Raw genomic sequence first — 26550 nt, 5'->3', positions numbered from 1 at the left:
GTACACACGAAGCGATATTCGCAGATCATCCTCGCCAGCCCCACAGCTTTCGCATCTGATCTTTCTTCACCTTCTCTCTGGAGACTCAACACAATGGACGTGAACGAAGACTTGAGCTTTTGGACACATTTGTCGTGACACAGCCATCGCGTTGTGAAAGGTGCAGTCAGCCTGCCTTTTCCTGAAGAAGACTTTGTACCGTACGCAAGCCAGCTGTTCTGACACGGCTGTTGTCAAAGGAATCAAATATCTGACAAATAACGATATTAAACTTTCTTACATAGGGAACCGCATTTTCAGCTTGCGAAGCAGCTAAACTAAGCCTATGTGCTGGGCAGTGGACTCCGATTGATGATGGTGAGACAGCCTTCAACCGAGTGACAACACCATTGCAAACACCTGTCATTGTGGCAGCGCCATCAGTCCCAATCCCTTTCAGCTTTGTCATGTCCAACTGTGCGACATCAGTGTATTCAATAATTCGTTTTGTTATAGTTTCTGCACTTAAAGTAATAGATGCGTCATAAGACTCATTGACTGCTGCTCCATCAGTACTTTCAGGCTGTAAGACGTCAATAATTTTCAAATAGTGCGACCTCAATAATCCGCTCTCTTCGTCGACAAACCGTCCATGCACCGCCAACTGCTCTGTTGTTGTACAATCCGATGTTTCATCAAATTGTAAAGCAAAGTGCTTGGATGACTTCAAATCGTCTAAAATTTTTGTTTATAAGACTTCAGAAATAACATACAACATGTCCTGGATAGACTTATCTGACGTGTAGGTTGCATTTTTGCAGTACCAAGCATTCCTTTGATGTTCATTCCCAGAAATCCGAACAAATCCAGCAATGGTTCAAAGTTCGTTGTATGTGCTATTCTTTTCTTTGCAAGAAAGTACAGACAAGAAAAAGCTTTTTCGATTCCTCTTGCTGGAACTGCAAGATTCACAGCTGATGCAATGCCTGTTCTCAATGCAGCAGCAGCTTCCCGTGGAACACTGTTCCTGTGAGCTGCACTTTGTTCGTGCTTCATGACACTTTGTAAACGAATCCTCTGGCACGGTCGACTAGTAGTCCATATATCGTTATTGAAAGAGCGTTGTTTGTGTTTCACACACAAAAAGCACGTCATTCCAACTTCTGCAGTATACCTTAGCCAACTTCTGCCCACTAACCAATCCGTATTGAATTGGGTAGACTGCTTAGAAGTGCTTGATTTCGAAGTGCCGCTGCAGAAACTACTTTCTGAATGAGAATCTGTCACGCCGCGGTCACCCACGTCGTCGATTGACTCGACACCTGGTGAGATGTTGCTATCACTACAGTCGTCCAACTCGTCAACAATCATTTCCTTTCTCTTCTTGTTCGGAGGACCGCTATGAGTCCCAAAGTATCGCAGGATAGACAAACCGGACCTTTACCAGAACTTTGCAGTGAACATATAGGTAATATTAATTAATATTTTGAACATACGGGAAGGAAGGACCAGGTTCAAGGTGACGACTGTCGACACAACGTCCAGACAGAAGTTGAAAATGAAACGATCGACTCGAAGAGGATTTACGTAGATGTGGGCTGCCTCGCGAAGTGCACCACAGACATCACATGACACAATCGTTGTAATTATTTGTTAGAAAATCTGAAATACATCAAATTGAACATGATGGTCGGCATCTGTGCCATGGTGGTCGGCGTCTGGGAGGTGATGGTCGGGCCCGACCACCACCGACCACCGTGGGCAGAACCCTGGGTCTACTTTGCTGAGGCTTTCATCTTCATTAGACAGTGAGGAGACCTTCTTGATGATGGTGTTACTATTACATTTCTGTAGTTGAACGGAGAATATTTTTCTCCAGTGGTCTAAGAATTCACTTGGGTTTGGTTTCCCTAATTCATCAACAGATGATTTAGACAGATGTTGTAGATATTTGAGACCATCCAAATCCCATCTGCTGAAATGTTCCATGACAAGAGGTATCATTTTGACAGAGATACCACCTACTTTCGTTTCGGAGCTGTATTTAATTTTCTTACTTTCTTCCTGTCTCAAAGCACCGGCACCATCTGTATCAGCAGATCTCGGGAATACATCAGAACTCCGTGGGTGTGCCAAGGCCATGTCTAAATCAAAGCTGGCACCAGACTGTGCATCAAGAACAGTCTGAACTGTAATGTCCGGTCTATTATTGCTATTTGAATATCAATTTTTCAGCTCCCTGCGATGAAGTATGTGAAGATCTCTGAGGCATTCGGACCATACCGTAGCTATTGACTCGTGTGACCAGACAGGACCACCACCTGTTTTGCATGTGATTAGGTGGTATCCACTGTTATCAATTGCTGCTCCACAATCACCTTTCAAGGGAAGATAGGCAGACCTAGCCTAACAAAGCTCGCCAAACAAAATTTGCAACAAGAGTTCAATGCAAAACTCTGTGAGGCAGAAACTGCATTGATCCATGCCCCAGCCCCATTACCTTATAGTGACCTGAGTCTAGCTGAATCACGACCAGTAAAGACTTCTTCCAAAATTGTAGTGATTTTAAATTTTGCATGTGAGAAGTTCAACCGTTTTCGAATTTTCTTCTGCCCTGATATCAAATCAGACAAGCTCTTGTCAGAAGGAAAGGACTTTTAAGTTTACAAGAGCTTCATCAAGAGATCCAGATGGAGACTTCATCAGTGATTGGCACGCATCATGCAAGCATGGATAACGTAAGGGTAATTCTAAAATGGAATGAGCCAGAGAAGCAATGAAAGCATTCGATAAAGCAGATGCAGATGTCATGCCAAACCTGCCAAGCCTGATTTGAAGGGTAGCTTGTCTCCATGCCATTTCTGGTAAACCATCATATCCTAGAAGTTGAGAGAAGCAATCTCTTGTTTGGATGTCATGAGCAATAGCAACTGGTTGTAGCACGTCTGGTGATATTGTTCTACTGGAGTGGTTAAGCCTGGGCACATGGCAGTATCTGAGCAACAGAAGTGAGCTTTGCAAGTCAGCAACATGTACTAACTGGCTACACAAAGGAATGACTGATTTAACAGAGTTACAGCAAGATGATGATTGATACAAATCCTGGCCGATTGGTATACCAAGAATAATCATCTCCTGTCACTTTATAGGTATTTCACATGATGAACGGATGTTTGAGATATTTGTATCATTTTGACTATACAACTCACATTTGTTATCAGCTATTTGTAAACCAACAGAGAAGAATGACTTTTCAAGCTGTTTAGTGCAATCAAAACTTTGTTGGGATTACCCATAGGAAAACATCATCCAGATAAGCGAGAACTGTGATCTCTGGGTTAGAATCCTGTAAGTTGTCGAGGATACGGTGAATAGCGAAGGAAAAAAGAGCAGGACCCACAGGGTCACCTTGGTGAACTCCAACTTTAGATGGAATAATCACAGGACCATCACGACAACCAAATACTAAAGAGCTAACGCCATTATACATCTGCCTGACGTGGTTGGAAATGCTTGGCAATGAGAATGACACTTCTTTCATGACATGACTTCTATCGATGGAATTGAACGTGTTCCTCACATCAGATTTCAAACCACCCAGTCCGGATGAGATTCTAAAGACAGTGCTATGTGATGGTAAAGCAACTCTGGACCACATTCTGTAGACACACCATGTTCAATAAGTCTAAAGTGTCTTTCCAAGTCTTTTTTGTCTGAAGGCATATTGCTCTAGCAGTGATAAAACAAAGACACTCTCTAATTGCAATGGGCTGGACGTCCCCATTTTTGCATTGGTAAGGCGATCAAGCATGCAGATGACATTAACTTTGTAATTGTAGTTGGCAGAGCACCACTAGCAATGATTGAACAAGCAAAATGAAAGATATCAGCCATATGATCATTCTCAATCAGGGATTTAAAATGGTCAAAGTGCCATCCTGATATAACACAGCCAGAACCTCGTGGAGATTGACGGATAGCACGAAATAGCACCTCTTTAGACAAGCTAATTGACTGAGTGGGAGGAGTGAATTCCATATTAGGCAATGTTGTAGCAGAGGGGTGCTTGGACCTCAACTTCTGTGCGGTATCGTACGTTGGAGATGCTAAACCAGTGCTAGTACTATGCGGGCAGCTCGCGAAAGTTCTCCACATTTCACAAGTTGAAGAGCAGCTGATCTCCCATTAGTAGCATTATTGCTTTTATGTTTATCTCCACTGGGCGTGTCAAATCGAAGAATGTCTTCCCATTGTCAACTCAGAAATTTACTGTGAATTTCACTGACGTTATGTTGACCTGATTTGCCAACTCTAGCGATAAAACCATAATTGAGGATCATACGGGGAATCAGAAAGTAGAGCTTCCATGCTAGCTCGTTGTTGGGATTTTCTTTGTCTTCTCAAGAAACAATTTTGAAAACATGACCTAACGAAGAGTTGATCTTTCGCACAGTTCTTGGTGGTCTAGCCTTCATGATAGTTTCGACAGGTATCATCTGAATGAACCACTGTGCTGCCGTTTCCGGGTCATTAAGATCACGAATAATTGGATTCTTTATCGGTCGTAGCTTCATCGTCAGTAAGTTGAACAGGTGTCAAAACCAGTGTGTTGTCGTCATTCGATGTGCTGTTTTCAGGTGGTGACGAAATTAGCAGGAATGAACACTCGGATGGAAGTTTATCACGTTTCTGCATTGACTTACCTGTTGACCCAACTTTAGGGACCATTGAGAGCAATGTCAGCACCGATGGAGATTCAAAGGATTGATGAATTTGTCCGGAACTTCGTTAGTGTTGTGTACTTGACAAATATGTCTCAAAACTCATTGTACAGTGCCTGAGTAGTTACAAGATTCAAAACGGCACTTTTCCATTGTGATAGTTAGCACACGAATCAAGTTGGCAAGTCAAACATCAAGCTCCGTTTTTCAAATGGCCGCCATTGCATTCACAATCTGTCTGTCTGTCTGCCTGTCTGTCTGTTTGTCAACACATTTTTACAGAAGACATAATTACAGTCTACAATATGCTAAAATTCAGCTAGTTCTAAGACAACTGGGACCCAAGAGGTCCCTAACTACAACTAAGAGTCAAACAGTTGGCAATAAGCTACCAGAGCTACTAATAGCACCAACTGAGTCACCATGAACTACACTGGACTGTCTGTCTGCCTCCCTGTCTCTTTATCTATTAATCTGTTTTCCTAGATCTGTCGTCTCTCTGTCTCTTTGTCTGGCTGTCCATCTGTCTGTCTTGGCAAGTGTTGTCAAGAGACTACAGTCCACGTCAAAACTATTGACACATTTATGCTTGGAGGCGTGGCCATGGGTGGCGTGAGCAGAAACGCATTCGTTTTCAGGTCATGTACGTTTTTAGATAGAAGAGAACTATTGTATATGTTTGTAGGTTTGCTGGACTTACTTCTCTAGACAAACTCACAAGTGCGCATCAGTAGCTTGTGTCTTCCTTTCATTGTTTGATAGCATTCTACCCTAGCTCTAGACAAAGGCGCATTCGGCTAGATGTTGATTCAGCGGCAACAGACCACAAGGCGTGAGCAAGTGCCATTCTGCCTGGATTGCGTCTTCCAGTTCATGAACGTTTTGAGGCCTATGAAGCTTAACACGCCACTTGATGAAGTTTTCTACTTCGTACAAAATCTGGTGAGCTGGCGGGCCAATCGAGAAACCGTGACGCACAGAGTCTCGTTTCTAGCTTCACTAGCAGCGAAATTTTAATTTTTACACATCGTGTAGCGATACTTGCGTTGTGAAGTTTTTCTGCTGGTGGAAGAACTGCATGAAGACAACTTCCCGCGCTGCAAGCTGATGTGCAAGTTTGTTTGCTGATTTGTTGTTCCTTGTTGCATCATGTTCACTAATTGAAGCTGTCCGATAGTTTTCAGCTAGTTTTTGGTCTTCCACGGGAAGTTCTGCTTTAAATTTCTTCTCCAGTGTCCAGTCTTTGGAGAGTTCAGTAAACAGTAGAGCGAGAAACACGGAAAAAGTTGGCAGATCTTAGATGGCTTCCTATTACTGGAGCGGTAGAGTGACAGAATATCGTGGTGTTGTCTTTCATAACTCGTTTCATGATGGAAAAATTCTCTATGCAGATGCGTATACTATGGAATAGCTCTTGTGACTAATTTTCAGCTGTTTGAGAAAAATTTGGCGCGGTTTCTTAATAAATAGCAAAACAAGAAAACTTTCCAAAAATAGTACAAGTAAACCGGAAATGTGTCAATAGTTTTGACGCAGACTGTAGTGTAGTTTGTTTAGACTGTCACATAAACGCAAGTTAATTAATATTTGTTTAGACTGTCACATAAGTACGCACAATTGGAAATAAACGTTTGAGAGCAATATGCAGTGACACTTAGTAAAGGATATAGTATGCCACAAAGTCAATGACTGGTACGTGTACAACATTTTCAATAGAATATTCTGTGAAGGTTCAATGCAGACTTAATTATTATTTGGCTACGGCACACTAAAACAAGTACAGGACGACAGACAAACGGACAATGAGACAGAGAGACAGTCTGGGTGTTCACTCTGCTGCCTAGGTGCACCAAATTTACTTACAAGATAGTTAGCTTTCACTTTTATAACCGTTCACATTGACACCATATGTACTTTGTCCCAAGTGCAATCTAAGTGCGCTGTACGTACCCTAGCTTGCACTCACTCCTCCTTCCACACTGATATCAATACGCTAGTTCCAACTTCGCAACATTCGTATTCCTGTCGTACCCGCTTAGTCTTCTCTTTGCTCTTGGACACAGAAAATGATTCATCACAAAGCGAAGGACGTTCAACAAATGATTCATCATATTTTGCAGACAACGTCCGTTCAGTTCTTCCGAAATGACCACGCACGACAGGATTTGGGCTTTCTTGACGTAGATATAAGTCTCATTCGTTCCCCAGTGATTTCCAAACGACATCACGAACGCGGGAATGAGACGGACGTAACCAGGATGAAAACAATACCCGGATATTAATCAAGTGTGTACACGCACAAGACCGATCCTACGCTATTCACTCCTAGACCTCTTAGTGTACTCACTGGAGAGGAAAAAAACAGACAATCGGAAATGCAGACTATCTAGGATGTGTGCCGATTTGTAATACTAAATGCGAAACCATGCAAATACCGGTAGCTAGAGTTTAGATAGATTAAAACGGCAGCTGTAATGCGCAGCGTAGTGCGCAGCCGACATAACGAGGTCCGGTGATCGAGGGAGTTCGCGGAAAGTGTCCCTGCGTACTGATGAGTGCTTCGTAAACTGTTAGAACACGATCGACGACAGCGTCCATTACCCTAACGCCAACAATCTCACAAAACCCGGATGGAATTACATCGCACGAAAAGAAGGTCAGTCTGTATACGTACACAGTCTGAAAGTAGCACGACGGTTTCCACTGTTCTTGGAGCGACGGAAACAACAGAGAGACCATTTCCGGGAACACGATTGTATGGCTGACGTGATATGATGGCGCCGAAAAAAAAACCTTTCATTTGGAAGACGAAATTCTTGAAACGGTCCATTCACTTTCTAAGTTTTTAAACGTTCCTAGCGTACATCTGTCGGGTTTGCTCTGAGATAGCGCCCAGATACCCATCTTGGTTAGCTAGGGGAGAAAAGCAATAGCTGGCAGTGTGGGAATTGCGGCAAACGTTTATGTAGATTTGTAGCACCCCAGCTTCGTCTGCGCCAATCAGTGTCCAGTATTCGCTTACAATAAATGACATATCCCACTTCCGCTACATATTGACCGGTCAATAAATCGGGCCGTATAACTGCCTGGGTCTACTGGTTTATCAAGATGTGAATTGTTTGTGAACATAACAATTAGGCTACTGAAACATATCTGGGCGTGTTAGTAACATAAGAATGTTGGGAGGAGCTAGAGTATTGTAGACACGTTGCGCGATTATGTAAACGTGAGTCCGAGACAATAGACTCGTGGTGTGTGTGTTACGGCCATCCCGTCAAGTAGCAGGACCCATTCGAGAGACGTGCTATGGGCAACCTGTTACTAGTGGTGACAGGAGTGTAGACAGAGACAGGAGCTACGTTTAGTTCTGAAGCGGCGGGAGTTCATTCGCCAGGCGTTACTACGGCTCGCTGTCACACGCGCCAGGTGTTAGCACGCAAGTGGATTTGTAAGTACTGTACGTTATCGTTTCTTTCGTGATTGTATGGCTCAACAACAGGAGGAGGGACAGCAAGCAGTCCAGCAGGCTCAGCTCCTACAACGTGTAGTATCTGTTCCAGAGAAATTTGAGGATGGAGATGTTGAGATGTGGGTGGAGCGTTTCGATCTTACTGCGACGGCAAATGGTTGGGACGCTGACATGAAACTACGGTTGTTACCGACTCTTCTGAAGGGAAGGGCGTATGCTGTCTATCGACAGATGACGGCGGAGCAGAAAGGAAACTATGCGGAGCTTACGACCCATCTCAAGCGCGTGTTTTCGCCTACTACGATTGAGAGTCGTCGTCTCGCACGTCGACAATTTATGTCTCGCTGTTGGAAGTCGTCTGAGGCACTGGAGGTGTATGCGCAAGATTTGGAGACTCTTTTGACGAAGGCGATGCCGAATTTGGCAGCAGAGCTGCGTGACCAGCAGTTGATGGATCGCTTCGTCGAAGGTTTGATCGACAACGCACCGTCCGTTGCCGGTGAGTTGGACCTACACCCTGAGGCGAGTTTTCAGGCGGCGGTGATCAGAGCACGCGAATTGATGTTGTTAGAGCGGAGGAAACTCGGAAAGCGGACGGATGGTCAAGTTCGAGCGATTGCAGATCATGCGAGTATTGATGTGAGCTTGGCGGAACGGCTGGATCGGATTGAGCAAGCGTTGCAGTCGGTGAGTGTAGTCGGTGCGTCCGTCACTCCAGATTCCAAGCGTGTAGTTCCCATGCGGCAGCAGCAACAAAAGGCGGGACGTCGCTGTTTTGCTTGTGGTGACGAAGGACATCTCCGCAGCAATTGTAAACAAGTTACAATCGGACCATGTTTTGTTTGCAATGAGACTGGGCACTTAGCTCGTGATTGCCCTCAACGGATGCAGCAATCAGCAGCAGGACGAAGATTCACGTTGCCTCATCAATCAGAGGGTAGAAGTCAGTCTACAGCAGTAGGTGTTGTGAGAGGGCGTGGTCAACGTAGTCAAGTGAATGTTGTTGCAGGTGTAACGGAGACGTCATTGATGCTCAATCTTGAGCTAAACCACAACAATGCTTCTTGCTTAGTAGACACAGGAGCAGTAGTCTCTATTGTTCCTGACCACATGGTAGACCAAACAGCAACGTCATCTTTTCCTTCAGGTCAAGAACTCAAGTTGACAACAGTAACAGGAGATCCATTGGAAGTGATTGGACAAGTGAGCATAGAGGTGAAAATAGGCCACTGGCATACCATGCACAAGTTTGTTGTGGTACAATTTGACACTTGTCCCATAATTGGGTCAGATTTTCTGCTAGACCATGGAATGATCCTGGATTTGGCTCAAAAACGCTTAGAGTGGAGCGGAGGTGTAGCTGAGCTTTCCACACCACTACGACGATCAAAATTTAGTGTGGTGCTGGATGAACACTTGGAGGGAGCAGGAGAACGAATAATTGCTAAAGCTAAAGTTGTTCATGAAGGAACTGGCAGTGTAGAGCCTGGAACTTGGCTAATGGAGCCAGATACCCTATTTATTGAGAGAACAGGAGTACATGTTGCTCGAGGTTTAGTAGAAGTGAAGCAACAGGGTGATGAAACCATACCAGTTGAACTATTAATCCTGGATGGCCCAAGACGATTGTGGAAGGGCACAAGGCAGGCGAACTGTGCGATGTTGATGTGAAGTCTATTGCAGCTTGTGGACTGAGTGAGGGTCCGGAGAAAAAGGCACCAGAAACACTGAATGCAGAATTCTTAAAGCAATTTGATTGGTCGGATTCAGCTCTGAGTCCTGAGGAAAGCCTCACATTACATCAGTTGTTGAGTGGTTATGAAGATCTGTTTTCGAAGGGACCACATGACATGGGTAGAACTCAAGTTGCCACTCACATGATACCAACTGGTTCAGCCAGACCAGTTCGTCAGTTGCCAAGACGAGTACCACATACCGTTCGACCAGTAGTAGAAGAACAGGTTGACCAGATGTTGGCAGAAGGTGTCATACGACCGTCATCAAGTGCATGGGCGTCACCTGTTGTTCTTGTAAAGAAGAGGCAGAACGGTAAGCATCGATTCTGTGTAGATTACAGAAAATTAAATACAGTCACAAGTCGGGATTCTTACCCTTTGCCCAGAGTCGATGACAACCTTGATGCTCTTGGAGGTGCAAAATACTTCAGCACTCTTGACTTAGCCAGCGGTTATTGGCAAGTTCTTGTCGACGAAAAGGATCGACACAAGACTGCCTTCATATGCCATCGAGGTCTTTTTGAGTTTAATGTAATGCCATTTGGGCTTACCAATGCACCTGGAACTTTCCAACGGCTGATGGACTTAGTTCTTTCTGGCATACAAGGCGTGGCTTGTCTTGTTTACCTCGATGATGTGCTTGTCTTCTCAAAGTCCTTTGATAGTCATCTTGAGCGGCTTACCAATGTACTTCAATGCTTGCAGAAAGCTGGACTAAAGCTTCGCCCAGAAAAATGCCATTTTGCGAAAAGTTCGGTGGAATATTTAGGCCATGTGGTGTCAAAGGATGGGTTGAAACCGGCAGAGCGGAATCTAATGGCTGTAAGGAACTTTCCAGTTCCTCGAGATGTGGCAGCTGTTCGACGCTTCCTAGGTTTGGCAGGGTATTACCGCAGGTTTATTTCAGGATTCTCAGTGATGGCTTCTCCATTGTTTCGATTGCTTGAACGCAATAGTCGTTTTGAGTGGACAGTCGCATGCAATGAAGCCTTTGAATGTCTGAGATCATGTTTGGTGAGTGATCCTATTGTGGCTTTTCCGGATTTGAGTCCTGAAGCAAAACCTTTTCAATTGGCTACCGATGCGTCTGATTGTGGTATAGGAGCAGTGCTATCTCAATGCCAAAACGGAGTAGACCGTGTTATTGGGTATGCAAGTCGTCCTTTGAGGAAGCCTGAACGAAACTACTATACTATTGAAAAAGAGGCACTAGCAATTGTGTGGGCAGTGTCATATTTCAGGCCATATCTCTATGGTAACCAGTTTGTGTTAACAACTGATCACAAACCGTTGTCTTGGTTGAAGTCTTTCAAAGAGCCTAAGGGGCGCATTGCTAGATGGATAATGCAGTTAGAGGAATACAACTGGCAAATTCAACACCGACCTGGTCGTGAGAATGTTAATGCAGATGCTTTGTCTCGAGATCATCCAGTTCAGAGTACAGAGGAGCAGGGAGAGTTTGAGTGTCCAGAAAGCATGTTCCCACCTAGTTTTCAAGATGACCTCAGAAGACAAAGTAAGCCAGTTTCTAGTGTTGGAATAACCAGATCTGTCCAAGAGTTACGACAATTGCAAGAAGCCGATCCATTACTCTCACTAGTGATGAATGATTTTCCTAGGAGGAGGTAGGTGCCAACACAATGGGCAAAGAATCGACGCTGGTTGGCATTAAAGAAGATTTGGCCTCAACTACAAATGGAAGATGGAGTACTCTACCGAGTAGGGGCAAGGCAGGAATGTCATCAAAGTCAAAAGCGGTTGGTGTTACCAAATGCTTTGGTTGCTGAGGTCTTAGAACACTGCCATGACAAAAGCGGACATTTCGGGCTTGAAAAGACTTTGGAGAAAATTACTACAAGGTTTTGGTGGCCAGGGTACACATTACAAGCAACTGAGTGGGTAAAGAGTTGCCATGCTTGTCAGGCAAAGAATAGAGCACAAGCAAGAGTGTCTGCGCCAATGCAATCCATCCCTATTGGCCAACCATTTGAGATGTGGGGAATGGACTTTGTCGGCCCACTTCCCTTGTCGTCGGGAGGAAATCGGTATCTCCTTGTAGTCAGCGATTATTTCACAAAATGGGCAGAGGCGATTCCTCTCCCTGACCAGAAGGCGTCAACAACTGCACGAGCGTTAGTCAATACGGTAATATTGAGATTTGGAATGCCGCTGACTATCCATAGCGATCAAGGAAGAAATTTTGAAAGTACAGTCATCAAGGAGGTATGTAACTTCCTAGGCATAACAAGAACAAGGACAACACCCTACCATCCACAAGGAGATGGGTTGGTGGAAAGGCTCAATCGAACATTGATTAATGCTTTGTCGAAGTATGTAGGGCCCGACCAGACTGACTGGGATGATTGGATTTCCCTAGTAGTATTCGCCTATAACACTTCAAAGCACATGTCGACTGGTATCACTCCTTTTGAGTTGTGCTTTGGTCGGCAAGTTCGATTACCGGTGGAAGCCAGTATTTCCTCTTTGCCAGAGATAGAATTAGCAACTAATTACGCAAAGAAGTTAGCTGAAACAATGGCACAGACTAAAGAAATTGTTGACCAGGAGATCACAGCATCTCAAGCTCGACAGCAGACAGGCTACAATCGTCACCACGCAACAAAAGTCATGGTTTCAAAGAAAAGCAGTGGGTCTTACTGCATCACCAGGCAGTAAAAAGAGGACTGTCTCCCAAATTAAGTGCAAAATTTCGAGGTCCATATGAAATCGTGAAGGTGATTGACCATGCACCGAATGTTATCATACAGCTAGTGGGAAAAGGAAGGAGAGGTCAAAAATGAGTGCATGTGAACCGTTTAAAACCCTATTATAGACAAGGATTTTATCAAGGAGAGGTAGCCAAGAATAGACATTCTGAAGATCAAGATCTGACGTTAGAAGAGCCTGTGCAGCCGTTCAACGACAGGAATGTGAAAACTCGGAACAAGATCACAAGATCCACACCTAAGAAGGACAGAAGAGTATCAATGGAAGAAGAACAAGTGTATGCTGAAGAAGTTTACCAAATTCCTGTACAACCACCAGTACAGCCACTTCAACAGCTTGCAGAAGGACGCCCAAGGAGACAAGTAATGTTACCCAGACGATTGGCGGACTTTGATTTGACTTGACAGTCCTTGGTGATTGATTTTGTTTGTGTTCATGTTCTTGAAGTACTGTAGTCAAGGAAGTAAGGGGGGAAGAGTGTAATAGTTGGGCGTGTTAGTAACATAAGAATGTTGGGAGGAGCTAGAGTATTGTAGACACGTTGCGCGATTATGTAAACGTGAGTCCGAGACAATAGACTCGTGGTGTGTGTGTTACGGCCATCCCGTCAAGTAGCAGGACCCATTCGAGAGACGTGCTGTGGGCAACCTGTTACATATCTGTCAGCCAGAACAAACAATATGTGGGTCTACGGATGCGTACAGAAATAATAATGAGTTCTTTCATGCGTGTAGCAAGTGCAGACCTGAGCAAACTAAACTGAGAGTCGTCCTTCTGGAAAAAATTAACCGTGGTTAGGCGTACAGCTATAGAAACAACATCAACGTCTAGCAGTTTACTAACTTCCCAAAAATCGATAACTGGCAATTCTGCTGTTTCAATGCCCAAGTCGATTTCAGAACATTTTTTTGCTACACAACTGATTTGAACTTCCGCGCCTACAGGATATCACCGCCTCAGCTGGGTGCTACAAGCCGGTTATAGACCTTCTGGCAAGCGTATAAACGAATACACCCCGCTGCGCCCAGCTCGTTAGCACTCGTGCTTCGCCCTTAAGCTCTATATATTTGTCTTCTCGTCATCACTAACTTCCTAATGATGTTAGTATTATCTGTTTGCGATGTACAGTTAGCGAGATTCAAGATTTTTTTTCCCACACTGCCAGCTATTACTTTTCCTACCTTTAGTTAGTGTAGATTTGCCATTAGCGAGCAAAGGCGGAGCCAGCAGCTAGCGCATATCTCCGGAATGCTCCTCTAAGTGTTGTATAGCTAGTTTGTTCACAAAAGAGTGCAAAATAGGGCTGTCTAGACTAAGTTCTATGCTGCTGCAGGTTCTTGGAACCAATTCATCAATTAATAAAGCTCTAGGCTCCTAGAATACCCAACCAAAAGTCCCCGGAACCAACATGTACGAGCGTGCGTTTCAGCAGCCTTTCTAGACAAAACTCTTCGGAAACAAACGGGTGTACAATCTAGCTGCCATCAACGATTTCCGTGTTCTCTAGACATAGTTGTTTATTTTAGTATCTTTCTAGACGTTGTCTTGCTGTCTTTGATACTCGAGTGGAAGCCACGATCGAAGAGTTTATATTTCCTTTACTATCTAAATAGATGTAGATACAAAACGGTTATACAGACTGTCCGTTTTACAGTACTAGACGAAGACATATGCAAAGCTGTAGACGAGACAGACCGTCTAGCACATACAGGTAGTGACAAGAACCGTGGTCTAGCTGCTTTTTAGCGGCCTCTAGCTAAAACGGCAATTGTAAAGTAGAGCGGTCGCTGATGCCTCAGACACGGAAGCTAGTACTGAGTTTGGAGCATCAGCGAGGTCGCTGCGGCATGCACGTCGTGGACATACATTCAAAGACTGACCGACCTGCAGTGATGCTATAGTTACTTGCATTGATGTGAAAAACTGATATGCACAAGACAAGCCACTTCACATAGCTGGCACCACATCGCATCATCATCATCTGCGTGCTTTCACGTCGTCTGGCACCAATCCAACAAACAGCGCGACCGTGAACAACGACTGCGACTGCGCAAGAATGTCTATATACATTGTCGCGGCCATAAATAATTTCAGAGTATGCATAACTTTGTGCATGTGCTATCTAGATGTGTGTATTCATATCGCACTTTCTCACAAAAACTTGTTCCCGTGGCAATACATAGATAACAAGTCGGGTCGTAAAAATCTGTCTAGATAGCTAGTACACCTAGCGTCGCGTAATGTAATAGTACCAGTCGTTGAGAATGAGTAAGTGTAATAACTTACAATCACTATTTGTAGCACCCTAGCTTCGTCTGCGCCAATCAGTGTCCAGTATTCGCTTACAATAAATGACATATCCCACTTCCGCTACATATTGACCGGTCAATAAATCGGGCCGTATAACTGCCTGGGTCTACTGGTTTATCAAGATGTGAATTGTTTGTGAACATAACAATTAGGCTACTGAAACATATCTGTCAGCCAGAACAAACAATATGTGGGTCTACGGATGCGTACAGAAATAATAATGAGTTCTTTCATGCGTGTAGCAAGTGCAGACCTGAGCAAACTAAACTGAGAGTCGTCCTTCTGGAAAAAATTAACCGTGGTTAGGCGTACAGCTATAGAAAGATACTCGCGCGCACAGGACGCTGTAAAACAGCTACATGGTAGAAGGTGGATACGGCTTTCCATCTTGCCTCCGAACTTCATGCACAAACCTTGCAAGCCAGTAGTTCATTTCTCTGTTGTTCGTAACATGCAGATCACGCACGTACCGCCCGAGCGCTGCCTCTTCAGTTGGCTGCTTGTTTCTCCATTTCTTCCACGCGTTGAACACTGTAACCGCGCACATGCAGTAGCTTTTGTGGTGTTAGGGGGAACACACAAATCAAGAAACTTCTGAAAACTACTGGATGAAATTGGAAACGAGATTCAGAAGACTGCTGATCAAAAACAACATCAACGTCTAGCAGTTTACTAGCTTCCAAAAAATCGATAACTGGCAATTCTGCTGTTTCAATGCCCAAGTCGATTTCAGAACATTTTCTTGCTACACAACTGATTTGAACTTCCGCACCTACAGGATATCACCGCCTCAGCTGGGTGCTACAAGCCGGTTATAGACCTTCTGGCAAGCGTATAAACGAATACACCCCGCTGCGCCCAGCTCGTTAGCACTCGTGCTTCGCCCTCGTGCCAACTCGTGGGCGGAGCGGGGTGTATTTCGTTTATACACTCGCCAGCGGTCTATAACCTATACATATTCCTATATTATTGTTAGCGTCACAACAAACCCCAACCCCCCGGATGCGTACAGTACAGTACAGTACGTCCACTATCTAGATTACATGTGTAGCAACGAAAGCACCGACAAAAATCCAAAGACATGTACAACTCTATTGGTGTAGCCACACCGTAATAAGTTAAATACCATCATACCATGTATGGAAGTACACTTCAAATCGCAATGAACTAATCTACATAACAACAACACAAGGTTTTATGCAGCTACAAATGAAACAACTAAACGCGACTAAAACAAAGTGTCATCAAATCTGACAGCAGGAACGCTCTAGCAGTCTAAAGTTGTATACGATGAGACTCCGCATTGAGAGCGTATTGGCCGGACGACGAGAACATACTGGACGACTAGCTGTTGACGCGGAGGCTTAGGCGTAGGAACCACGGGAGCCATGGTATGGCAAGAACTGGACAAAACTACTGTCTCTACAATACACACTGAAATCGCGTGCACGCAAAAAGTACATTGAAAACCCTACAAAAACAGACATGGAATCATGTACGCTCAAAAACACACTGGAATTGTATCAACACTGTAGTACGTTTAATGCGAATTCGGGCAATAGCCTCGAGGTACTCGAGGTACTGGTCCCAATCATCATCGTCACTAATTAGCTACACACACACACACACACACACACACACACACACACACACACACACGCACACACGCACGCACACACACACACACGCACACACACACACACACACACACACACACACACACACACACATGCACGCACGCACAATACGTCAAGGCGGCAGCAATGTAGCTGTTGAGGCGTTCCACTTCACCATTTGTCTGAGAATGGTAAGCACTCGTAAAAATTTCTTGACACCAAGTCGATCAGCCGTCCACCGGAACAGTCTGGAGAGAAAATGTGAACCATGATCAGACCGTATCTGTAAAACGATGTGTTCGACAGCGGCATCAGCAACTGTAGTACTAAGCTGTGATATCAGTAACAAGAACAAATTCCGTCCATCGTAAAAAGCAATCGACTATAACTACAACATATATCGGTTGCCAATAGAGGTGCGTGGGAGAAACCGAATACATCAATTCCAATGACTTCGAATGTTTTGGTATTTGGTAGCACTAAAGGGTTCCCAATGACCGGAACGTAGACGGTGACAATTTTCGAGCAAACAGGACCGAAAAAGCTTTGGGATCACGAACCATGCAGGCATGCTCTTCCAATGAAACTATGATACGCCTTGTGGTATCCTAAGTGACCAGACATGGGTAAATCATGAAGAGCTTTCAAGACACTCAAACGACAGTAGTAGAGCCGGGATTAAAATGATACCACCTGCCAAATATAGTATTTTGTATTGGAGAGATCGTCATGAAAGTAGACAAATATGTTTGGCGACCTCGATTTGGCAACGTTAACCATTACGGCTACCTAGCCTCGCAAGCCAGGCTCTTCCGCGCAGTCGCTGAGCTAACCGCACGTGAATCACACGAGGAGGAGGAGCTTTTACCGGAATTGCTCCAGCGCTCTTCTCGCGCTGGAGCAATTCCGGTAAAAGCTCCTCCTCCTCGTGTGATTCACGTGCGGTTAGCTCAGCGACTGCGCGGAAGAGCCTGGCTTGCGAGGCTAACGGCTACCTCCCCAAGTCGCTATATTTTACAGCCAGCGCACACGCAATCAGACAAAACGATACCAACTGCTTTGGTCTAGGGTACATTTGCATTTTCGTCCTCGAATCCTCTCGCCTATCGAATGACCACAACCCCACTGCAATCTATTGGATATCGACCTCTCCGACATAGCTCGAGCTGACTACCTAGCCGGACCCAAGGACGCACCCACCTTTGTCCCTTCGTGGAGCTGCTGGTATTTGTCTTTATGATTTTCATATATCGCGTATCTACGGGAAGAGGACACGGTCCATACAAGTCCAAATAAGTATCTCTTGTACGACGGACGATGGCGCAGTGCCGCACAGAACATCGCGGCAAAGATACGCACAGTCCTCCGAGAAACGTTGGACACAAACGGAACATCGGAGTTCATATCCTACGCACGGTACTGCTAGCAAGGAATAGAGGATTCTCAAAACGAAGCACCATCGCCAAGATCGAAAGCAAGACTAAAGCAGTTTCTCGTAGAACGTGAGAAAAGCAATACGATGGGATCGAACCCTACGGCGTGTTCGTGGCAAAGGTCGACGCGTCTGATGTAGCGATGGGCGAACTACAAGAAGCACTATTCGTCTCAGATAGAACAAAGTTTGCAAGCCTTTGGCTACGGATTCTACTGCATCGACTACACCCAAGACTTCTCCGGTGTCCTCGATAGAGAATCTTTGGTGCAGTACCTACACGCGCAAGGATTCCGAGCACGAGGCGATCTATGCAATGCCATGGACGCTGGAAATTTTACCATCCTGGCCAACACCCAGTCGGTTGGGAACCAGGTAGCGCCATCTCTGGGTCTCGGGCTTTAAAGATGAACTCTACAAGCTCTGCTTTCTGTAGGCGAGAGTATGCCTTGAGTCCGATATTCGTTGCCTGTTGTCGTAGGGCTTTGGTCGTTGTTAAACCACCGTTCGCATTGAATCGGTGATTTATGGTACATACAATTCTGCAGTTATATACTGTAGATTATATTTTTCTAATAGAGCGCAATTTTCCTCTACAGCTGAGACGCACAATTCTGTGGCTGAGGCACACAATTCTGTGGCTATAGACTGTAGAAGCTATTTGTCTAATAGGGCGCAACTTTCCTCTATAGGGCACACTACACGATTCTGTGGCTGTATTCTGTTTGAGCTATTTGTGTAATAGGGCGCAACTTTCCTCTCTCAGAACTTCCTCCGTCTCCGGCGCCTAGGGAGGTGTGTGCCCTCGACAGGGGAAGATACTAGAGACCACAAAATATTTGACTATCATTGTTTGCATGCAATCCCAAGCGAGAGAGGGATGTTTTTATAGATCTCTGCAATACAAAAAGCTATTTTTGAAAACGGTATTTGAAAACTCCTAGACCCGACTGCTTTTACATCAAGACAGCACAGTACAGCAAACGCTACTCGATCACAATGGATATAATTTTTACTGGGAACCATTTGCAAAAATAGAAAATGAAAAGTTACTCATGAACGACAGTTTACAATGAGAAGTAATTTGGTAGTGTTTTATTAATCAGTTGTGTCTGTTACTGGGTCTTATGGATCTTTTAGATAAAACAGACAAAATGTACTGTATGATATATGTATGTATAAACATTAGACTAGATTGGGCTAGTAAGCAGAAAGTACCACAGGATTTTCATAATTTTTGGGCTCCTCTGGCATGGGTTGCTGCCAATACACATAGTGCACCACTTTAATTAAGTCTTAACATTATTTGTCATATAGTAATGTGAATTTTCTATCATTTTTACATCTTAATAGGAGTTGTATGTAGCAACTCTGAAATAAAACAGAATAATGTCTATAACATTAGACTAGACTGGACTCATAAACATAAGGATTTTCATAATTTTTGGGCTCCTCTGGCACGGGTTGCTGCGAATACACTAGAAATCAATAGATAGTGCGCTACTTAAGTCTTAGCGTCATTGGTCATATAGTATTGTGTGAATTTTGTATCATTTTTACATCTTATTAGAAGTTGTAGCAACTCCGAAATAGAACAGAAAAAGTGAATAAACATTAGACTAGATTGGACTCGTAAACAGAAAGTACCACATGATTTTCATAATTTTTGGTCTCCTCTGGCACGGTTACTGCGAGCATGCTGGAAATTAGTAGTGCACTACTTTAGGTCTTGGCCTAATTTGTCATAGTATTGTGTGAAATTTTGTGTCAGTATTACATCTTATTAGGAGTAGTAGCAACTCCAAAATAAAACAGAAAGTAAAGAAAAAATTTATATAAACACTAGACTAGATTGGACTCCTTAACAGAAAGTACCAAAGGATTTTCATAATTTTTCGGCTCTTCTGGCACGGGTTGCTGCGATTACACATGGTGCACTACTTTAAAAGTCTCAGCTTCATTTTTCATATAGTACTGTGGGAATTTTCTATCATGTTACATCTTATTAGGAGTTGTAGCAACTCTGAAATAAAACAGGAAAATTGTATAAACATTAGACTAGATTGGACTCGTAAACAGGATTTTCATAATTTTTGGGCTTCTCTGGCATGGGTTGCTGTGAATACACTAGAAATCAATAAATTGTGCGCTCCTTTAGGTCTTAGCTTCATTTGTCACATAGTATTGTGTGAATTTTGTATCACTTTTACATCTTATTAGGAGTTGTAGCAACTCCGAAATAAAACAGAATAATTGTATAAACATTAAACTAGATTGGACTCCTAAACAGAAAGTACCACAGGATTTTCATAATTTTTGGGCTCCTCTGGTATGGGTTACTGCAAGCATGCTGGAAATTAGTAGTGCACTACTGTAGGTCTTGGCTTAATTAATTTGTCATAGTATTGTGTGAATTTTTGTATCATTTTACATCTTAGACTAAGAGTTGCTACTTAGGAGTTGTAGCAACTCCGAAATAAAACAGAAAATAAAGAAAAAATATATAAAAAACACTACTTAGATTGGACTCGTAAACATGAAAGTACCACAGGATTTTCATAACATAATTTTTGAGCTCCTCTGGCACGGGTTGCTACGAATACACATAGTGCACTACTTCATGTCTTAGCTTCATTTGTCTTATAGTACTCTGTAAATTGTGTAGAGCGCGGCCCCGTTCCTCGGACACCATCATATTCCGGACGCGAGTTCTCAGTTATCCGTTTTTGAACGCAGTCCCTACCACATCATAAATGTAGGTATCCAGGTTGTAATTGAGCACACAAAAAGAGAGCATTGTACCTCTTCTCTGCTTAGAGTGAGATTGAAAACTGTGCGGAGCCTTGCATACCCCGTTCATCGGACAAACGCATCGTTCGTCGGACAGTAGCGTTTAAATTGCACACACGCATCCTTCAGCCTAGTTACTTATATATCGCTGATCAACAACTCTTTACCTACAAATCGTGCTGTTACCCTGCATGTCAGCCAAGATCTGTACGAGTTACGGTCAGTCAAACGACTGTGGTAACGGCCCAATCGTCGGACACCCATTTTCTTGCCTTCCTACCTTCTCAGCAACAGCTCTAGGTTTCAAATAACTGCAGTTGATTAAATTCAGTTATCTGAAACGCCGCAAAATGCAGAACACGTGCCTAGAGTGCTTGATGGTGATACGACCCAAGTAGGAATCCGGCCCGTTCGCGAATGGGCTAGCCCATTTGGGAATTCTCATACGGGCTAACCCATTCGCGAATAGGCGCGCGAAATACGAACCCGCGTTAGTTCTAGACATGGATGATCACCGTCGGGACAGCTTCCGCGAATTTCTGCAGACACTTTCAGCGAAACAGAACTCGCAATTAATTACTGAAGAGAAGGCGATGCGAATCCGACGAGTTCTGGCGAGTGGAGATGGAAAGCACGCGCCAGTTGACAGCCCTCGTTTCAGATTTTATGTTCGGAGCAAGGGATTCGCAGTAATCGACCTGCCCGTGCTAGGGCTGAAAGAAGTTCTTTGTGTGCCTGCACCAAAGGTCAGATGTGTCTGAATTTCATATGTATAATATTATGCCTGTGCATGTGTCGACTGTGTCTGCCCGCCTGCTAGTCTGTTTGTTTGTGTATGACAGGTATGTGAGTCATTGTAATGTCCCTACTTGTATTAGATTAGACATTAACTTAGCAATTCTTCTCACCTCTAGCAGATATCTGCTCGTTTGTTTGCCAACGTTAATTAATTAGGAATATGTAAATTATTAATGCAATTGATGTGGTTATATACTGTATTGTTTGCTATCTTTGTAACAGGGAAGTGAAACAAAGACATCTTTGCTTGGGAACTGGCTGAAAGTAGCGAACGTGTCTGAAATATATGATATCCTCATAACTATCCATGAAGGCTCTAGAGTGCACGCTGGATATCGGAAAGTTTTTGCAGATGTAAGTATCTTTGGATAGATGAGTGGGTGGGTGGGTGAGGTTGGTATATGGGTGAGGTTGGTATATGGTGGGTGAGGTTGGTGGGTGGGTAGGCGGGTGGGAAGGCGGGTGGATGGGTAGGTGGGTGCACTGGTAGGTGGGTTGACTGGTAGGTGGGTTGACTGGTAGGTGGGTGGATTGGTAGGTGGGTGGATTGGTAGGTGGGTGAAGTGGTAGGTGGGTGAAGTGGTAGGTGGGTGAGTGGGTGGACGGGTAGGTGGGTGAGTGGGTGGGAGGGTGCACGGACGGGTGGGAGGGTGACCGACGGGTGGGAGGGTGACCGACGGGTGGGAGGGTGAACCGACGAGTGGGAGGGTGCGTGCATGGACGGGTGGGAGGGTGGGTGGATGGGTGGGTGTGTGGGCGAGTGGATGGGTGGGCGGGTGGGTGAGTGGGCGAGTGAATGGGTGGGTGAGTGGATGGGTGGGTGAGTGGATGGGTGGGCGGGTGGGTGAGTGGGCGAGTGGATGGGTGGGCGGGTGGATGGATGGATATATTTCAGATATAACTAAACAGCCAAATATACAGAAATCACTGATATGCTAAACTAGAATGTAGACAGCTACAGTCACCAAACGTAATCCATACGTATAATAATTTACTAACTGTCAAAATTATGAAGCCCAAATAGACTGGGCATCCCAGTCTTGACCGTGATTGTATGGTCAAGGATGGATGGATGGGCGGGTGGATGGATGGATGGGCGGGTGGATGGATGGTGTTTCAGAGATTGTGTCTACCTTGGGTTCAAAAGCAGTATTTTGGCATCCCGAGACCTGCAGTTCAACAATTTGTGAAGACATGCGTTATCTGCGCATGTAAAACGCCACAAATGTCAGTAGCTACTGTCAAGCCGATTATTTCACCAGGTTTCATGCGAAGAGGCCAGATAGATCTTATTGATATGACAGTCATTATGTTGACCATTTTACCAAATTCAATTTCCTGTGGCCTCAGCATAGGAAGAAGTCAGTGGAAGTGGCCAGATGTCTTATTGAAAATGTCTTCAGTGTTGTTGGTCTCCCACTTATATTACAGCATGACAATGGGAAAGAATTTTGCAATAAGGTAAGAACATTACCTAAAGTCTCAACCAAAAATTTATTACTCTTGTTCTTTTATTTTCTTGCTACAGATCATTCGAAAAGTTGTTAGATTATGGCCAGGAGATTGCAAAATTGTGACAGGTCGTCCACGCCATCCTCAATCTCAAGGACTTGTCGAACAGGCCCATAGAACTGTACAACATATGCTTGCTGTCCGTCGTGCAGAGTCTCCAGGAACGGGATGGACCAAATATCTTTCCTTAGTGCAATGTACTTGTGCTACTGACGTTGCATCACAGATTATGTTTTAGATTTGTATTCTTGTACACAGATGCTATGAACACACAAATCCATAGTGCAATCAATGTGGCGCCTTATGACGTTGTTTTTGGACAGCCCCCAACAGATGGTGTGTTTCCTGGTTGCCATAAAGATGTTCAACCTGAAGAAGAGGATTTGCTGAAGGTTCTAAAAGATATTCCTACATTGACTGACGGTACAATGATGCAGTTACCCTAATACTTTTCCAATTATTTTACTTGTATCTTGGTGTTAGAATATGGCAACGATTCCCCTGATGAAGGAGATGGTCATGTGGAGGATCACACAGTTTCTACATGTATAATCAGTGTGTGTGTGTGTGTGTGTGTGTGTGTGTGTGTGTGTGTGTGTGTGTGTGTGTGTGTGTGTGTGTGTGTGTGTGTGTGTGTGTGTGTGTGTGTGTGTGTGTGTGTGTGTGTGTGTGTGTGTGTGTGTGTGTGTGTGTGTGTGTGTGTGTGTGTGTGTGTGTGTGTTAAAACGTTGACAGAACCTACATTTACTGAATCTTATTATGTATTGCTGCTAGCTGAAAGAGCTTGCCAATTTGTCAATAGTACCATTAGTTCTCTTCCAGACAACCACAATGACAAAGACAATGATGGTATAGAAACGTTGTTAGAAGATATCCCTACATTGGATAAACGTAAAATGGTGCAGTTACATAATACTCTTCCAATTTTACTTGTATATTGGTGTTAGATGATGGCAATGATTCTTCTGATAAAGGAGATGAAGATGATGTGGAGATGGCCAGAGTTTGTAGAGGTATATTATAAGTCATGTGTGTGTGTGTGTGTGTGTGTGTGTGTGTGTGTGTGTGTGTGTGTGTGTGTGTGTGTGTGTTTGTGTGTGTGTGCGTGTGTGTGTGCATGCGTGCGTGTGTGTGAATATTGAAACGTGGACACAAACTAGATAACCTAACTGTTGCTAGCTGACATAACTTGTCAATTTGGCAATGCTACCATCGCCTCTCCTCCAGACAATGACAATGACAATGATGACATAGAGACAGTAGGAGGTACTTCTTCATTGGCTGATGGTTAATGATGCAGTTACACAATGTTCTTCTAATTATTGTACACGTCTACGATGTTAGATGATGGCATTGATTTTTCTGAGAAACGCTTTGTGGAGATGGATGAAGTTTCTACGTGTACAAAAAGTATATTTAATGTTGCCAGTAATTAACCTTACTCTTACAAATGTATTGGTTCTAGCAGACAGAACATATCAATTAGGCAATGGCAATGATTATATAGAGACTTCAGAAGGATCAACAGGTATGAAATATACATACGTAATACATATGTACATACATGCATTTATGGTCTGTATACACCCTTCAATGATAGCAGCAGCAAAGTGTGTCTTTTTCTAATGCAGGTGGCTTGTTAGCAACAAGTAGACAACACATACAAAGAAGAAAGAGAGCGTTAGATAATTACATCAAATCAGCAGAGAAGCAAATGTACAAGCATTCCAAAAGCAAACGGGTGAAACTACAACCATATGCAGTGGGTGACTATGTCACTGTTAGAATTCCCCAACAAGACAGGATGTCAACGGATCTCCCACGTCTTCTTGCAGTAGTGGTTGAAATCCGAGGGACAAAGAGAATCAGCTACCGTCTCAGGTACATGTAGTGGCTTCTCCCTTGTCTTCCATAAATTGATTATTTATATCCTATCAAAACAGGTCAAAGTACGGAGTTTTGGAGAGATTGTATGATGATAACAATCTAGAGGTATTTTTAGGCAAGATTGAGGATCTCAGTACGTCTAACTGGGAGAATGACCGAAAGATATCTCTAAGGGAAGCGGTGAGATTGGCTAGACAGAAGCGTGGAGGGTTAATTGCCTGCAAGACGGTGCAAATGTAGAAAGGGATGTGTGACAGGAAGACAGTGTCCATGCCTTCATAATGGTACTGTGTGCCACAGCAAGTGCCACCGTGGAGCAAAATGTATGAATCTTGCTAGTTTAAAGCAACCAACAAAGCCATCAACATCAACAAAGCCATCAACAAAGCCATCAAGCCATCAAACGTTATCGACCAGTGACTGTAAGTGCAACAATAGTTGTACCGTTGTGAAGAAATGTAGCTGCCGGGCAAATAAGAAACTGTGCTCCCCCAAGTGCCATCGTGGTCGGATGTGCTGCAACGTCGGAAGACAAGAAGAGACTGAGATTATTATTGTGGACTTGAATGTAAAACATGAACGCCCAAGCAAAGAACAACGATTGGTTACCTCATCTTCAGCTTGACAGAGGAGATGAACTGAGGTTGCTAGGTGGGCAATGGCTCTATGACACACACATTTCAGCTGCACAACGTCTACTAAGGGATCAGTTTCCTACAATTGATGGACTAAATTCTCCTCTGGTGGGAATGTCTCCTGGGGGATTTACAGCAGCCACAAACGGTGCCGTTCAGATACACAACAACGAACAGCATCATTGGCTCACCTCCACTGCAGGAGTTATAGAAAGCTGTGCCCATGTATACGTATATGACAGTCTGTCATCGGGTAGTCTAGGACGTGCCCTTCGTAGGCAGCTTGTTGATATGTACAGGCTTCTGGCTGACAAGGATGGCAAAATTGATGTAGCCATCAAAGCAGTGCAGCAGCAGTTACGTGGGGAGGGAAACTGTGGCCCCTTTGCTGTGGCTTTTGCTACAGCATTGTGTCATGGAATTGATCCCAGTACTGTATCTTTCTCTGAGCGTTCTCTAAGAAAACACCTGCACTTCTGTTTTCAGTCAGGTACTCTCACTTGCTTTCCTCAAGTTAGCCGTACAACAAGATCTACTGAAGTAAAGACGGCAATCAACATCCATTGTCTGTGCTACTTGCACCTTCCTGGGAAGCAAATGGTCCAGTGTGATGACTGTGAGAACTGGTATCACCTGGACTGCGTTAGTTCATCTTCAAACGGTGTGGCGAGTGCGGCCAAAATTTCCCAACAACCAACTTGGCACTGTCGAGAGTGCACAAAGAGACAGAACTAACAATGATTGAGTCGTGTGTATTGTCTAGTTTAGATGTCTGTCTGTCTGTATGTATGTATGTATGTATGTATGTATGTATGTATGTATGTATGACTGTATGTATGTATGTATGTATGTATGTATGTCTGTTTATCTGTCTGTCTGTCTGTTTGTCCATTAGTTTATCTAGGGTTTGTTTAATTGCTTTTACAAGTTTCTAGCAT

General features: G+C 44.0%; 3 protein-coding genes across 9 annotated transcripts; all 3 read left to right on the top strand.

Annotated features, from left to right (window-relative positions):
- Positions 1–8083: 8083 nt before the first annotated feature.
- On the top strand, positions 8084–9840 carry LOC134186631 (uncharacterized). The gene has a single exon (XM_062654667.1). The coding sequence runs from the start codon at positions 8185–8187 to the stop codon at positions 9838–9840; it is 1656 nt and encodes a 551-aa protein (XP_062510651.1). The 5' UTR covers positions 8084–8184.
- An 11512-nt stretch (positions 9841–21352) lies between these two features.
- LOC134186244 (uncharacterized) lies at positions 21353–25237 on the top strand. Of its 7 annotated transcripts, none has more exons than XM_062654191.1 (12): positions 21353–21526; positions 21801–21932; positions 23107–23287; positions 23349–23513; positions 23574–23636; positions 23913–23981; positions 24038–24103; positions 24270–24377; positions 24435–24500; positions 24556–24618; positions 24722–24971; positions 25034–25237. In XM_062654191.1, the coding sequence occupies exons 1-12, from the start codon at positions 21374–21376 to the stop codon at positions 25215–25217; spliced, it is 1500 nt and encodes a 499-aa protein (XP_062510175.1). In that variant the 5' UTR covers positions 21353–21373; the 3' UTR covers positions 25218–25237. The 7 variants fall into 7 exon arrangements, with proteins under 7 accessions (XP_062510175.1, XP_062510166.1, XP_062510159.1 ...); XM_062654182.1 differs by having other exon boundaries at positions 23865–23981; positions 24270–24356; positions 24559–24618; XM_062654175.1 differs by having other exon boundaries at positions 23865–23981; positions 24270–24356.
- A 315-nt stretch (positions 25238–25552) lies between these two features.
- On the top strand, positions 25553–26347 carry LOC134186289 (uncharacterized). Its single transcript, XM_062654217.1, has one exon. The coding sequence runs from the start codon at positions 25553–25555 to the stop codon at positions 26345–26347; it is 795 nt and encodes a 264-aa protein (XP_062510201.1).
- The last annotated feature ends 203 nt before the right edge of the window (positions 26348–26550 follow it).

The sequence above is a fragment of the Corticium candelabrum genome, chromosome 1, assembly GCF_963422355.1.
Source record: "Corticium candelabrum chromosome 1, ooCorCand1.1, whole genome shotgun sequence".
NCBI classification, from domain to species: Eukaryota; Metazoa; Porifera; class Homoscleromorpha; order Homosclerophorida; family Plakinidae; genus Corticium; species Corticium candelabrum.
The sequence above is the reverse complement of the archived record's forward strand: the minus strand, read 5'-3'. Positions and strand labels throughout refer to the sequence as shown.

Excerpts from the sequence above, each read along its gene's own strand:
- LOC134186631 (XM_062654667.1), top strand. The coding sequence starts at position 8,185 with ATGGCTCAACAACAGGAGGAGGGACAGCAAGCAGTCCAGCAGGCTCAG.
- LOC134186244 (XM_062654159.1), top strand. The coding sequence starts at position 21,374 with ATGCGAATCCGACGAGTTCTGGCGAGTGGAGATGGAAAGCACGCGCCA. Across the intron at positions 23,637-23,864 it reads GGATCACACAGTTTCTACAT|CTGAAAGAGCTTGCCAATTT; the intron begins GTATAATCAGTG and ends TATTGCTGCTAG. Across the intron at positions 24,104-24,269 it reads GATGGCCAGAGTTTGTAGAG|CTGACATAACTTGTCAATTT; the intron begins GTATATTATAAG and ends AACTGTTGCTAG.
- LOC134186289 (XM_062654217.1), top strand. The coding sequence starts at position 25,553 with ATGAACGCCCAAGCAAAGAACAACGATTGGTTACCTCATCTTCAGCTT.